The sequence below is a fragment of the Balaenoptera ricei genome, chromosome 3, assembly GCF_028023285.1.
Source record: "Balaenoptera ricei isolate mBalRic1 chromosome 3, mBalRic1.hap2, whole genome shotgun sequence".
Taxonomy (NCBI): domain Eukaryota; kingdom Metazoa; phylum Chordata; class Mammalia; order Artiodactyla; family Balaenopteridae; genus Balaenoptera; species Balaenoptera ricei.
This window is the reverse complement of record NC_082641.1, coordinates 103,917,742-103,931,322: the sequence shown is the minus strand read 5'-3', so window position 1 is coordinate 103,931,322 and position 13,581 is coordinate 103,917,742. Positions and strand designations below refer to the sequence as shown.

The 13,581-nt window shown below is 40.7% G+C and overlaps 2 protein-coding genes across 10 annotated transcripts in view; one reads left to right on the top strand and one right to left on the bottom strand.

Annotated features, from left to right (window-relative positions):
• Positions 1-13,581, top strand: part of ZNF608 (zinc finger protein 608) — a 112,208-nt gene that overhangs the window by 56,429 nt on the left and 42,198 nt on the right. The window lies entirely within an intron of this gene.
• Positions 12,384-13,439, bottom strand: LOC132363749 (glycerophosphodiester phosphodiesterase 1-like). Its single transcript, XM_059919438.1, has one exon. The coding sequence runs from the start codon at positions 13,360-13,362 to the stop codon at positions 12,802-12,804; it is 561 nt and encodes a 186-aa protein (XP_059775421.1). The 5' UTR covers positions 13,363-13,439; the 3' UTR covers positions 12,384-12,801.

The following is a 13,581-nucleotide window of genomic DNA, read 5'->3' as shown; positions in this document are numbered from 1 at the left end:
GCATAGCTGTTTAATGACTGTGCTAATGAGAAGGAGGGTCCAGCTTTGATCCTGAACATGAACTCCACATAGGTTTTGTGGGGCTTAATGCACAACTAACTGGTGTACCACTCGTCCTAATTTATTAGTACGGTGGGGTGGACCTTAGTTTGTTTCTCCAGTGAGCCAGACACTGTGATTTCATCTCTGTGTGGTCTGCTGAGTTGTTTTTGAAATAGTTCAGAAACCCAGAGTATTAAGGAAAGTTGATAAAAGTAGCAAATAAAAGATTGTATTCAGAAAACATTGCGAGTTTTCAGAGGGCTTGATGGGAGTACAAATGATGACTTATGAGAAAACACCTAGTGTGAGAGGAAGAATGCTTGTTTATGTCGGGTCCTTCACCTGATGTTCTGTGTGTTTTCTGAGGAAAGAAAAGTGATCTTGAGAATTCATGTTTGGATTAGAGAAGTAAATGATTCTCTTTTAAACCATCAGAGATGTTCTTAAATTCTTCTGCTTTTTCTGCGTCTCCAAAGTCATACAGAGGATAGTGTTTAACTGTGCAGTAGAGGGGGTTTCAAGCTAATTCATTAAAAAGCAAATGATCCTACATAATTGACGACCGATCTAATTTTTGGTATTGTTATTCCTATTCTGCAGTACTTACTTACCACTCTTTTTGAAAAGAGAACATTCTTTTTAAACCTTGATTCAAGAGATTAAGTATGAATCCAAGCTTACTTTGTATTTTTAGTGACTGAGCATGGAGTTGGTGCAGTACTTTCATGATTGAAACACTACTGTTTGTTGAGATAGTTCCCAGTGATCTTATAAGTTCAGCTTTGACTCACAAGGGGAATAAGATGCCCACTTTCACTTCTGCATTTCATTACCTGCCGTACCAGTGATGATTACAACCGTGCAGCGATGGGGAACTTTAAGATGGCTGATGGGCAGGCTCCTATCAGTACTGTGCTCAGTGGACATAAACCAGCCCCGAGGATGTGAGTTTGGCAGGTGAGCATAGTTGTTTAATCACTGTGCTAATGAGAAAAAGGGTCCAGCCTTGATCCTCAGCATAAACTCCACAGAGGTTTTGAGGGGCTGAAAGAACTACTAGTTACTTCCGCTCTGTGTATCGTGCTGGGCGCGCTTGCTCCCCCGTCACCTTCCCGGGCCATCTTGCAGTGGTGGTCGCTGATAAAAGTATGGATTGTTTCTTGAAATTCATCACCATTGGTGGTAGAGCAGCTCAAAGGATGCCCCTTCCACAGTGTGCAAGTGTTACTCATTTTCACCTGCAAAAGGCAACCCAAATAGAAAATCAGATCCATATGTTTGCTGGACCATATGCCAGCTTAATTACCTCTGATTGTTCTGTGTACAATGGTGAAAATTTTTTTAACAAACTAAAATTGGTTTGATGATGTATATTATAAACAACTACAAAGCTCATATCACAATTTTTTTTTAAAGAGTACTGAAACTAATGTTACTAGCTTCATAGAAAAATACAGAAGGTAAAAACGGAGGCGAGGTCTTCACATGGTAGACACTCAATAAAGATGTGTTGACTGAAGGCGAGAGTAAGGAAGGGAGGAGGGAAGTATTGTCTGGGCCATTTTCCTGAGTTTTGCTTTATGCTTTCTTGGACCTGTTTTATGCTTTTCTGATGAGGTAATGTGGCCAAAACCTGGATATGATGAGTGATTGTGCGTTGCTGAAAAGCCATAACACAGACAGTCACTTCATCTCTTGTTATTGTGAAAAATAACCTGCTATCAGGTAGGATTCAGCTTAATGTTTTTGGATCAAACATTTGTTCTTTTGTGTTATTTGTATATGTATTTTGGTGGTGACATTAGGTGTTAAGTAATGAAGTGGTAAGTTTCAAACTCACTGTATTAAAGGCATTTTGTTTCCCCTTTTGGTTGGTTGATATTGTAGCTAAATATTGTCCTGTATGTGAATACAGAATGTAAAACATTTTAAACTAAACTTTTCTTAGGACTAAGGTATATATAGTAAAAGATTTAAGAAGTTGTCTTACAAGATTTGTCGGTGTGTGGTATTGTCCTGTGTGCTTGTTTATCTTTTCCCTGTGAAGGAGTTGGTAAAAAAATCTGAGTCTTAATATTATAGTGACTCAGAACTGAAGATACTATTTTCTAATTACAAAATTCACACAGTCTCCTGGGTTGCAAAGAATAGCTGTTGGCCCATCTGGATTAAAATATGAATTAAAATATTCCATTGACTTTTTTAAATACAGTTTTTTATACCAGCTTCTCGAGCTATAATTTACATCACATACAATCCATCCGTTTAAAGTGTAAAACTTGATGGCTTTTTAGTGTATTCAGAGTTGTGTAACCATCACCACAATTAATTCTAGAACATTTTCTTTACACTCCAAGAAACCCTGTATTCATTAGCAGTCACTACCACTTACCCCAGTTCCCCATTTTGTAGACTTTTACATCTTTGTCCTTACCTGATTCTTTGTTGTTTTTATGTGTAAATATGCGTGTTTTATGGATAAGAGAAAGGCTCGTTGAGCACTTACTCTGTGCCAGGCACTGTTCTGGGCGTGCTTGCCAGGTAATTTCCTTCAGTCCTCGGGACAAAATCCAAAGTGAGCTCACTCTCATTATATTTTATTTTTAAAAAAAAATTTTATTGGTGTATCGTTGATTTACAATGTTGTGTTACCATGTTTTAAAAGAGGAGACTTAGAAAGGGATTCGCCTGTGCAAGGCAGCACACCTGGTGAGGGAATTTGAACCTGTAGTGGTTGGACTTCTAAGAGCCCTGGCTCTTCACACCTCCTCCTGGGTGTTCTGGATTTCTCTCACTGCTCGAAAGACCCTGTATATCTCTCAAAGTGCTCTTTGGAGAGAGGGAGTAAAAAGTGATGTAATAGCTGGAGTTTTTATTTTTAAGTGTGGAATGATAGGAAATTCTTTATAGGTCTAGCGTCTGATTTTGGCAGGAGTCATTGAATCAGCTTCAGCTGGGTTGCTGTATACAAACCATCCCTTTCAGCCCCACTATGCTGTAAGCTTCCTTAGTGCACAAATCCCATCTGTTTTGTTCACTGTTGGATCCCCGGCGCCTGGCACAGAGTAAGTACGCCATACATATTTGTTGAATGTTGAGTAAATTCGCAAAACAAAGTGATATGGTCTTGATACCTGTTTAAGTTTGAATAGTGTTGCTTTCTACTCAGGAATATGCTACTTTTAAATTAAGTTTGGCCTACACAATCTGGAAAATAGAGTTCCAGAAATCTTCTTTGTCACTGATTTTTTTTAAAGCCATTATAAAATCTGACAATGTTTCTATTGTATTTCAACTTCCAACCTTGCTGTTATTAGACTTATTTCCACAAAAAAGGAGAAACAAAATATTTGGCGTGCTTCTTCCCTTCAATCATTTACATCCTCAATCTGGTTTTAATTTTTTGATTGTAAAAGAAATACATGGCCATTTTAAGACATTTGGGGGAAAGAAAGAAAAAAGAAGAAAAAAATCTTCTATGATCTCACTATTCAGGCAAGTACTTCAATTTGTTGATTTCTCTCTTAACTTTTTAAATATCTATTTTAAAAAATGTAATGGAGATCATTCGGTAGTATACTTTTGAATATTCCTTTCTCTTCTTTTAATCTTAACATTAAAAGATAAGCATTTCTGATGTTATTAAAATACTTTCTAAGACACATATTACATTGATATAAAATATTACATAAAACGGACGCAAAAAATTTAAATTCCTCTCATGGCAGCTATTTACATTGCCTTCAACTCCTTAGATAGCTGTCGGCACTGCGTCTTTGTGCATGAAGCTTTTGTATTGTTTTATGGACTTGCGATTATTATGCTAGCACCAGTTTTCAAGAAGCAAAATTGCTGAGGACACAGGACACAGGCGTTTTTAATGCACTGGAAGACATTAACCACTTAACCACTTTCCCAAAAGGTTGAACCGGTTCACACTGCCGGGTGGAGTGCCCTCCTCGGTTACCTTTCCCAACTGTGGCCTCAGTGACATTTTGATGACAAAAGGCATGAGGTTGTAAGTCAAATGCATAGCTTGCAGTGCCCATATCCAGGGTCCTGTCCTAGACAGAATGGGAATGGGACTTTCCCCTTGTAGTAAATATCAAAATGGTCCAGCCTGAGAAGGCAGGTGTGCAAGTGAAGTGATGTTCCCAAGAGAGCGTGCCGCCGGGGCTTTGCCTGGTGGAGGGCTTTGCTCTGGATGGAGGGAGCTTCCGATTTCACTCCTGCTTGTGTCTAGAATGACATTTTACAGCTTTTTTTTTCCCCCCAGTGAAAGAAGTTAAAGAGACTTTTAGATCTGAGGAATTCAAACACCCAGGGGAGAAAATTAGCCTGTCAAGCATCCATTCTGAACTGGGAGGAATCTAAGTCACTCATGTTTCTGTCTCTGCAAACATCTTTCTTTTGGGTTCTTCTTCTTCAGAATGAGGACAGGCGAAGGACAGGATCTTTATAGGAAAACCTTTGCGCCACATGATTTGTTGATAACATATAGTTTGTCACTTGCCATATGCCAGCAGTTTTCGGATTTCTCTGTGGCACACCCCAGCCCTGCCCTGCCCCCAGCATTCCATTTCCTCTCATAGCCTCTTCCCTTGGCAGCCTCTGTGTATAGACACAGCAGGAGGAAGAACTTTCCAGGTAGTTTTTAAAAGTAATACCTACCAAAGCATTCCCATATGTACCCAGGCCTTCTGTTTTCAGAGAAGTTTGGCTAATATTTCCCAGGCAAAAGCAAACTAAGCTGTAGGGAGAAGGAATAGCATAAATTGCAAAAAAGCTGTTCTCAGCAAAGTTGGGGGAATTAGGCTCATGGGCACAATTACAGAGTAACCAGCGAAGTCTGATGGAACAGCCCGGAGACCCAAGAGCGGGGGTGGATAAAAAGTGATATGAGGCAGGCAAGACCCTTACTGCTCACTTGATAATTGCTTTTAACTGAATAGTAAACCGAGCAATTATATACTCACCACACCCATATATATATTCATTTCCTAATGATGCCTTCTGACTCAAATATATATTTGAGACACTTTCATAGGATTGCAGTCCTCGGGTGTTAGAAGTATGGCTGTTTCCTTTACATGGCACATGACACATTTGGCAGGCCTGAACAATTAAACAGTTTTGCCCCGGGAACTTTACATTGCTCTGCCAACACCATGTAATTAGCATCTCATTTATGTGGAAAACTCCTATAATTAGCCCTATTATTCTTCTAGAGAAACTGGGGTCCAGACAATCTAAATAAAGTGGCTGTGTACCCTTTCTGGATTTCTAGATTCTACCTAAAATGATCAGCCTTGCCTAGTTTTAAGTCTGTGTTTGTTGATGTATGTGTGGATGAATATAACCAATTATTTTAAAAATATGCTAAAAGGCAAATAAACATTTGCTTGTCAGTTTGAGGTTTTGACTGAAATGTGGGAACTCAGTTCGGCTTATAGAGGGAAATGTTTTTAAAAAATTTAATATTCACCAAATATTTTTACAAAAATACCCCAAATGTCATTTTCGACTCCATATTTCCTAACAAGAAAAAAAAAAAAAATGGCCCAGCACTTCCCATGCGTCAGAGGCGGTACCACATGTTCTTCTGGCTCAGTGGGCAGCCTGTTCCCGCCAGCCCTTCAGGGGCTCACACGTACATCTGCACCGTTGGTATGTTGCCATGTCGATGTCTTCTTGGTATCCACGTTGACAGACAATTTTTGAAGGAAGTCAAGTTGAAAGAGCTGACTACGGAGAACATTTAATGTGTCTTTTTTCGCCTGAGTATCAGCAGAGACTGACTTGTTTAAATAGAGCCGACGAATAAATAAATAAATTTTTTTAAAAAAAGCGGGGTGGGGGGTGGGGGAGCTTCCCTGGTGGCGCAGTGGTTGAGAGTCTGCCTGCCGATGCAGGGGACACGGGTTCGAGCCCTGGTCTGGGAAGATCCCACATGCTGCGGAGCAACTGGGCCCGTGAGCCACAACTACTGAGCCTGCGCGTCTGGAGCCTGTGCTCCGCAACGAGAGAGGCCGCGATAGTGAGAGGCCCACGCACCGCGATGAAGAGTGGTCCCCGCTCGCCGCAACTAGAGAAAGCCCTCGCACGGAAACGAAGACCCAACACAGCCAAAAATAAATAAATTAATTAATTAAAAAAAAAAAAAAGGGGGAGCCAACGAAGACTGCTTTCCACCACGTTCTGCAGCCTCAGGAGGAGACCCAGTAGCTCTTCAGAATATGAAAAGCCACCCAGTTCCAGCCAGTGCTCTCAGAGAGCTGCTTCTTACCAGCACCTCGAATATATACATATGGCATTCTTTCTAGTTCAAACAAACCTGTAGAGGGTGGATGCTGGAAGAGCAGCAGAACCATCACTGGGGTCAAGGGCATTGGCTGGGCGCTCTCTGAACCTGGAACCGGGGCGGCTGCAGTAAGCAAGCGTGTGAGAGGAGCTCTGAGTTCCAGAAGTCTTCGAATGGTCAAGGGCAGACAAGTTAGGAGGCCATAGACCGGAACTGGGACAGGCTGCTTTGCAAAAGCACTAGTGCCATGCTGTTGTCTCTTCCTTAAGACCTCTGCTTGGTACGGTGACTGAAAGGCATTATACATTCACAGGGAGTTCTAAAAAATGTGAAGTGCTAAGTGGGTAGTGGAACAGATGACCCGATTAGGGGAACGGGGGGTCCGTTTTCAAAGAAGCAGAATGCAGTGAGCTACTTAAAATTATATTGACTGCACATTTATCTTCAGTGATTCAGAAGGAGACTGTTAACCTCAAACCCTCAGCCGGTTACTAGAGAATCTGAAGTGTATTCCCTCTAGGACATCTCACTTCATATCTGGCTTTTGAATTAAATACCTTCTAAAAGTAAATATCATCGGTCGTAGCAGCCCACCTTGCATTTTCTTGCAGTAGCGCATTTCCAAGTACGGAATTTCAACGAAGCGTGACGTATGTTGAGTGTGACCGTGAAGTATTTGAGGCTGTGGTCAGCACCACCATCCCCGTTTTCTCAAAGCGAGGAAACTGGAGCCTGGGGAAATTTATGACTGGGGTGGAAATCAAGGCAGGATCTAAAGGAGAATCAAGTGCCAGAGTTCCAGTAGCTTCAGTGATGGCGTGGGGAGGAATCTTGTCTTGCCCACATACCCTCACCTCAAGGTTTCAGAAGGATATGAGCTGGACCGTACTGAGCTCCTCCTCTGAGGAGTTAATTCAGCTAACCCAAGTTCTCTGGGGTCTGGGTTCTGGCTCGTTGATAAGCCCTTTTTGCTTCACGTTTGACTCCCACCCTGATCACTCGTGATCAGTAGAGTCAAGCTTTACACTACATTTCACCCAAGGGAGATGCAGATCTCTGCCAGAGGGGTAGCCCACCCTTCACTTGGGTACATTTACTCAGGGTAAACGTTTGCATATTTTGGGAAGTAGAAAGAGAAGTCTGGTGTTTAAAAAGGAATATTAGGGGGACTTCCCTGGTGGCGCAGTGGATAAGACTCTGCGCTCCCAATGCAGGGGGCCCAGGTTCAATCCCTGGTCAGGGAACTAGATCCCACATGCGTGCCGCAACTAAGAGTTCACGTGCCACAACTAAGGAGGCTGCCTGCCACAACTAAGACCCGGTGCAACCAAATAAATAAATAAATAAAAATATTAAAAAAAAAATATTAGGAAATTGTCAGGGAGCCGAAATTTGTGGTGTTCATTCACTCTGCAAATTCTGGCAGCTTCAGCTTGTTATGATTCAGTGTTTGGTGTCATTGCCCTGTTTATTTCATTGTGATTATGAATGAAAAGTGACAAGGGATAGCAGGAGTGCCAGGCCTGTTGGTAAGCATAATGTGATTGATTAGAACCCAAAAGAGGGTCAGTTTTCAAAGAAAGCAGCCAAAGCCTTTCTTCTATTGCACATGAACTTCTTCTTCTTTTTTTTTTTTTTTGGTTACTTGAATAGTGAAAAGTATTTAGAGTGACAGTACCTGCCTAAAAAAGTATGTTGAGAGGCTATGTGCCTTTATAGTCCCCCATGATAACTAAACAAAAGGAACATTTTTATACTTCATACGAAATACTGTGTATCAAGATTTTCTGGAAGGGCACAATTGCATAAATCAAGAAACACCTGTAATATTTTTATTAAAAATTCTCCTTTATCCTCTTGGCTGCAGTGGTTCTGATACCTGTCCATTTAGCAGATTTTTAAAAATGTATTGTTGCAGAACCCTCAGGAGTTCTTGGTGTTGCAGTTTGTGTCGGCTACTAGACAAATGGTTTCTGAGAAAAGACGTGTGACTAAACCATGAGAAAAACCAGATTAAAACAAAATGGTGTGATTGCTATAACTTTGGGGATGCTAGAAGGTATTGGTCTTAAGAGCAAAGGGAGACTAGTTGAAGGGAAAAGGAAAACTATGTGCCTGTAACTAACAGTGGTAACTACCACTTCCCACTGTCCCCATTTGTTATAAAAGTGTACCTGTATATAATGAACTAATGAAGTTCTTTGAGAGTGTTTGTTTCTTCTTCAGCTTTTCCTAAAATAGCTCTTGTTCACTGTGAAAGCTAATGTATTTTACATAAGCTAAATAATATGATGTAGTTCAGAAATGCCTTTGGACTTGTAGGGAAGCTTGACAAGGTACCAGGGAAAACCAGAACCCTAGAAAATAGCACTAGACCAGGTATCAAGAGAACCGGGCTGTTGTCTCACTTTCCTCCTGTGTGAAAATGGGGGGCTGGGGTTTAGAGTACATTCTCTCTTGAAGATACCTGAAGTTTGGGAAGCAAAGGAACGTGAATATCTTAGAGTGTTCGTGCCAGAATTATTTCAGACTTAAAGGATCCGGAACAGAATTCTTAGGACACAGCCTTGATGGTATTACCCTTAAATCACCCTCTGGGTTAGTGCCAGGTTCTGTTGAACAGGTAGGGATGGCCTGAGTCTCCAGAAATGAATCTATTTACTCAAATCATTTATTGAACTTTTAGCAGTTGTGCAGATAAAGTGGAGTCTGGTCTGAGTTTGGCTGACATTTATTTTATGCTCTGATACACTCCAAGGAAGAATGAGCACGTTGAAGATGTTATCTGATAAGATTCCTAAAAGGTAGAATCCTCACAATTTCATTAGCAGGTTTCAAGCCCTTGGTCATTTGCCTGCTCAAGGTCCAACAACTTCTAGCTCTGCTCTATCTACAGCTGGTTAAGACTCCCTAAAATGCCCAGATGACTGCTGTGATATAGAGAATGGATTGGATGCATGAGAGTAAACACATACATGTAGTTTAATTTAATTTTTCACTTTTTTTTATTATTGAAGTATAGTTCATTTACAATGTCGTGTTAGTTTCTAGTGTATAGCAAAGTGATTCAGTTTTTATATATATATATGGTATATACAATGTATATATATATATTCTATATATACATTGTATATATATTCTTTTTCATTATGGTTTATTACAGGGTATTGAATATAGTTCCCTGTGCTGTACAGTAGGACCTTGTTGTTTATCTGTTTTATGTATAGTAGTTTGGATCTGCTAATCCCAAACTCCTGATTTATCCCTCCCCCACCCCCTTTCCCCTTTGTTTACCATAAGTTTGTTTTCTGTGTCTGTGAGTCTGTTTCTGTTTTGTAAATAAGTTCATTTGTGTAATATTTTAGATGCCACATATAAGTGATATCATGTGATATTTGTCATTCTCCTTCTGACTGACTTCACTTAGTATGATAATCTCCAGGTCCATCCATGTTGCTGAAAATGGCATTGCAGTATTTCATTCTTTTTTATGGCTGAGTAGTATTCCATTGTGTGGATGCGCTTTCCATGTGTACACCACATCTTCTTTATCCATTCATCTGTTGATGGACATTTAGATTGCTTCCATGTCTTGGCTTTTGTAAATAGCGCTGCTATGAACATAGGGGTGCATGTATCTTTTTGAATTAGAGTTTTCTCTGGATATATGTCCAGGAGTAGGATTACTAGATCATATGGCAACTCTAGTTTTAGTTTTTTAAGGAATCTCTATACTGTTCTCCATAGTGAGAACACCAGCTCACGTTCCCACCAACAGTGTAGGAGGCTTCCCTTTTCTCCACATCCTCTCCAGCATTTGTTATTTGTAGACTTTCTGATGATGGCCATTCTGACTGGTGTGAGGTGGTACCTCACTGTGGTTTTGATTTGCATTTCTCTGCTAATTAATGATGTTGAGCATCTTTTCATGTGCCTGTTGGCCATCTTTATGTCTTCCTTGGAGAAATGTCTCTTTAGGTCTTCTGCCCATTTTTTGATTGGGCTGTTTGTTTTTTTGTTATTGAGTTGTATGAGCTGTTTGTATATTTTGGAAATTAATCTCTTGTCGGTTGTATCATTTGCAAATAGTTTCTCCCTTTCTGTAGGTTGTCTTTTCGTTTTGTTTAGTTTCCTTTTCTGTGTAAAAGCTTGTAAGTTTGATTCAGTCCCATTTGTTTATTTTTGCTTTTATTTCTTTTGCCTTGGGAGACTGACCTAAGAAAATCTTTTTAACTTTTAATCTGATTATACATGTATATAGTTTAAAAAGCAACATAGTTCTCATAACAAACCCAGCAGTTTCTTGTTCCACCTTTCCCTCACCCAGCTCCTCCTTGCCTGAGGCAACTAACTACTTTCAGCTCTTTTCATTGATATTTTTCTCTATATTTTGAAAGCAGTTGTTTACATGGCTATTTCTTATTTTTCAGTTTTAGGTTTTTTTGTATTAACCTCTTATTATAGAAGATGATTCAGCTCTCTTACTCCCCTCCCTCCCAACACAAAAGACAGTAAAATGTCTTTTACTGCCTCCCGTCCTCCCAATATAGTTATGAGTTATCTATTGCTGTGTAACAAATTACTCCAAAACATAGTAAGTTAAAACAGCAAACATTTATTATCTCATAGTTTCCATGGGCCAACAATCTGAGAGCAGCTTAGCTGGGTGCTTCTGGCCCAGGCTGTCAATCAGTCTGTGGGAATGGGGCCACAGTAAAGTGAAGGCCAGACTGGGGCTGCAGGACCCACCTCTCATCTCACTTACTTGGTTGTTGGTGGACTTTTAATTCTTCAGGGGCTGTTGAACTGACCTTAATTCCCTGCAGTGCCCCATGAGCCTCTCCGTAGGGCTGCCCGTAGCATGGCAGCTTATTTCCCCAGCAAGACCCGGGAGACAGCTAGCCCAAGATGGGCTGGAGTCCTTGTATAAATGTTAGAAATGACAGCTGTTCGCTTCTGCCATTTATTCTAGTCATAAGAAGTGAGGAGGTCCAGCTCAAACTCAATCTGGGGGAGGGCATCACACAAGGATGTGAATAGGAAGAAGCAGGGTCTTTAGAGGCCAGCATAGAGGCTGTCCTCCACAAGAAATTTCGGGTTAGGTCAATATCCAGCGTTAACGTTATCATGACTATGCATATATTATTCACAACACAGCCATGTACTATGATTACCCTTCTTTCCTCATCCAACTTTCTCCCTGGAGGTAATAATTGTCTTATTTTTTGTTTGCTTAATGTTCTATGTGCCCATCAATAACTCACCACAAACTATCATGCCAGAATTATAAACTGCCTCTCAATTTGTTGCAGTACATCAAGCATTTCTAGACATTGTATCTTTCGGGGAAGTCTCTCTAGAGTCTTCTGATCTGCTCCGATCTGGACTGATAGCTCAGGCGTTATGCAGAAGTATGAAAATCAGAGCTTTCTCTCGTACATGCTGAAGATTCATTCCTTTTGCCCTTTAGGTTGGATACCCTATTTCCTGGGTCTATGTACTCTTCTCTCTTGCTTTTGGCCCTTCATTTTGGTGAAGCACGTCTCCCAGTAGCTTCCTAAGAAGGGGTTCATGGGAAGCACAAATTTTGAAATCTTGACATTTGAACATGTTTTCCTTCTACCCTCTCACCTGATTGATAATAGTGGCTCCATGAAGAATTGGTTAAAATCATTTTCTCTCAAGGCTCCATAACTTTGAGCCGCCCAGTGTTGTCTTGGACAGGTCCAACACCATCCTGATTTGAGATCTTCTGTTTGATACCTGTTTGTTCGCCCAACTCCCACGCCTTCGTCTTTTCCTTGTTCCCAGCATTCTTTTTTTTTTTTTTTTTTTTTTTTTTTAATTTTTAAAATTTAAGCAAAATTTTATTTAAGAATGTAATACATATTTTAAGAAATTATAATAAATAAAAGTATAACTACTCAAGTCATAGAATAACAAAACTATACATAAGGGATAGAAATCATACAAAAGGAATAAATCCTTATAGAAGACAAATATCCTCTTAGCTATCAGAAGCTTTAAATATAGGAGTTTTCTTTAAATTCAGTCCAGAGTTGTCTAAGACTCTTATCAGCCAGATGTAACTGGTCTTGTATCCAACTCCTGGAGCCCTTTTTATGAGGTTACTTAAATGGTCTGTTCAAGAAGTGCCTCTTTACTGTTTATTTAATATCTTTTGTAAATGTTTTATGCAAATAAAAGAAACCTGACTCTTCTATTCTGTGCTAATTGTTGAATACTGGGAATTGTTAAATGGTTCCATCAAAGGTTAAAAGGTTAAAAAGGTTCCATAATTTACTGTTTCCTTGAAGATGTGGATTTTTGCACTGTAAACTTCCATTAAGCAAATATAATTTGTAAAAATAATTTAAGAATATAAAAAATAAAATATATAGTTAATTTTGGAACAAACTAGCACTTAAATAAAGCTGTCTTTTCCAAAGTGGTAAAGTTTATGGTATAAACTGTACCATATTTGCATGGCCTTTGACATCAAAGAAGATTGTGAGGTTATGGTCTAGGCACTCTGCAACAGCTTCTCTCAGGGTAGGAATCTTTTCATCAGGGAAATCATTCCTTAATCTGTGATTTGCTGCAGGATTAAGCTTCCTAATTTGTTCAAATGTCAAATCACACAATCGACCGGTGCCATCAGTTGTCCTATCTACTGTGCTATCGTGCATTAAGACAGGAATCCCATCAGAAGTAAACTCAAGGTCCAACTCCACGCCTGTTGCTCCATTCTTAGCTGCCTGCCGAATGGCCGCCAGCGTGTTCTCGGGCGCGTCGTGGCTGCCGCCGCGGTGGGCGATGGCGGAGACGCGGTCCCGGGGCCTGAGCACCTGCATGGTCCTGAGGGAGGGCACCGGCTCAAAGCTGAAGAGGCGCAGCAGGAGGTAGAGGCTGCCGGTGAAGAGGCAGGCATTGAAGGGACTGCGCGTCACCAGCAGCAGCACCAGCATCAGGAAGGAGAAGGGGCCCATGAGGCCCCCCTGTTCCTCCCAGAGCCACATGCCGGCGCCCGCACCGGCACGGACGGGAGTCCCGGTCCCGCCGGGCTCCGCGGACAGGAGACCAAGAAGCTACGACGACAGCCCCGTTCCCAGCATTCTGACATTTCTCAGTGACATCCTTCTTTAATTTGTTGTACTGTACTCGGTCCTGTCACTGGAAACTCAGGCCCTGTAGGGTTGGAAGTTTTGTAGATGTATTTCTTTGGAAAGGATGTACAA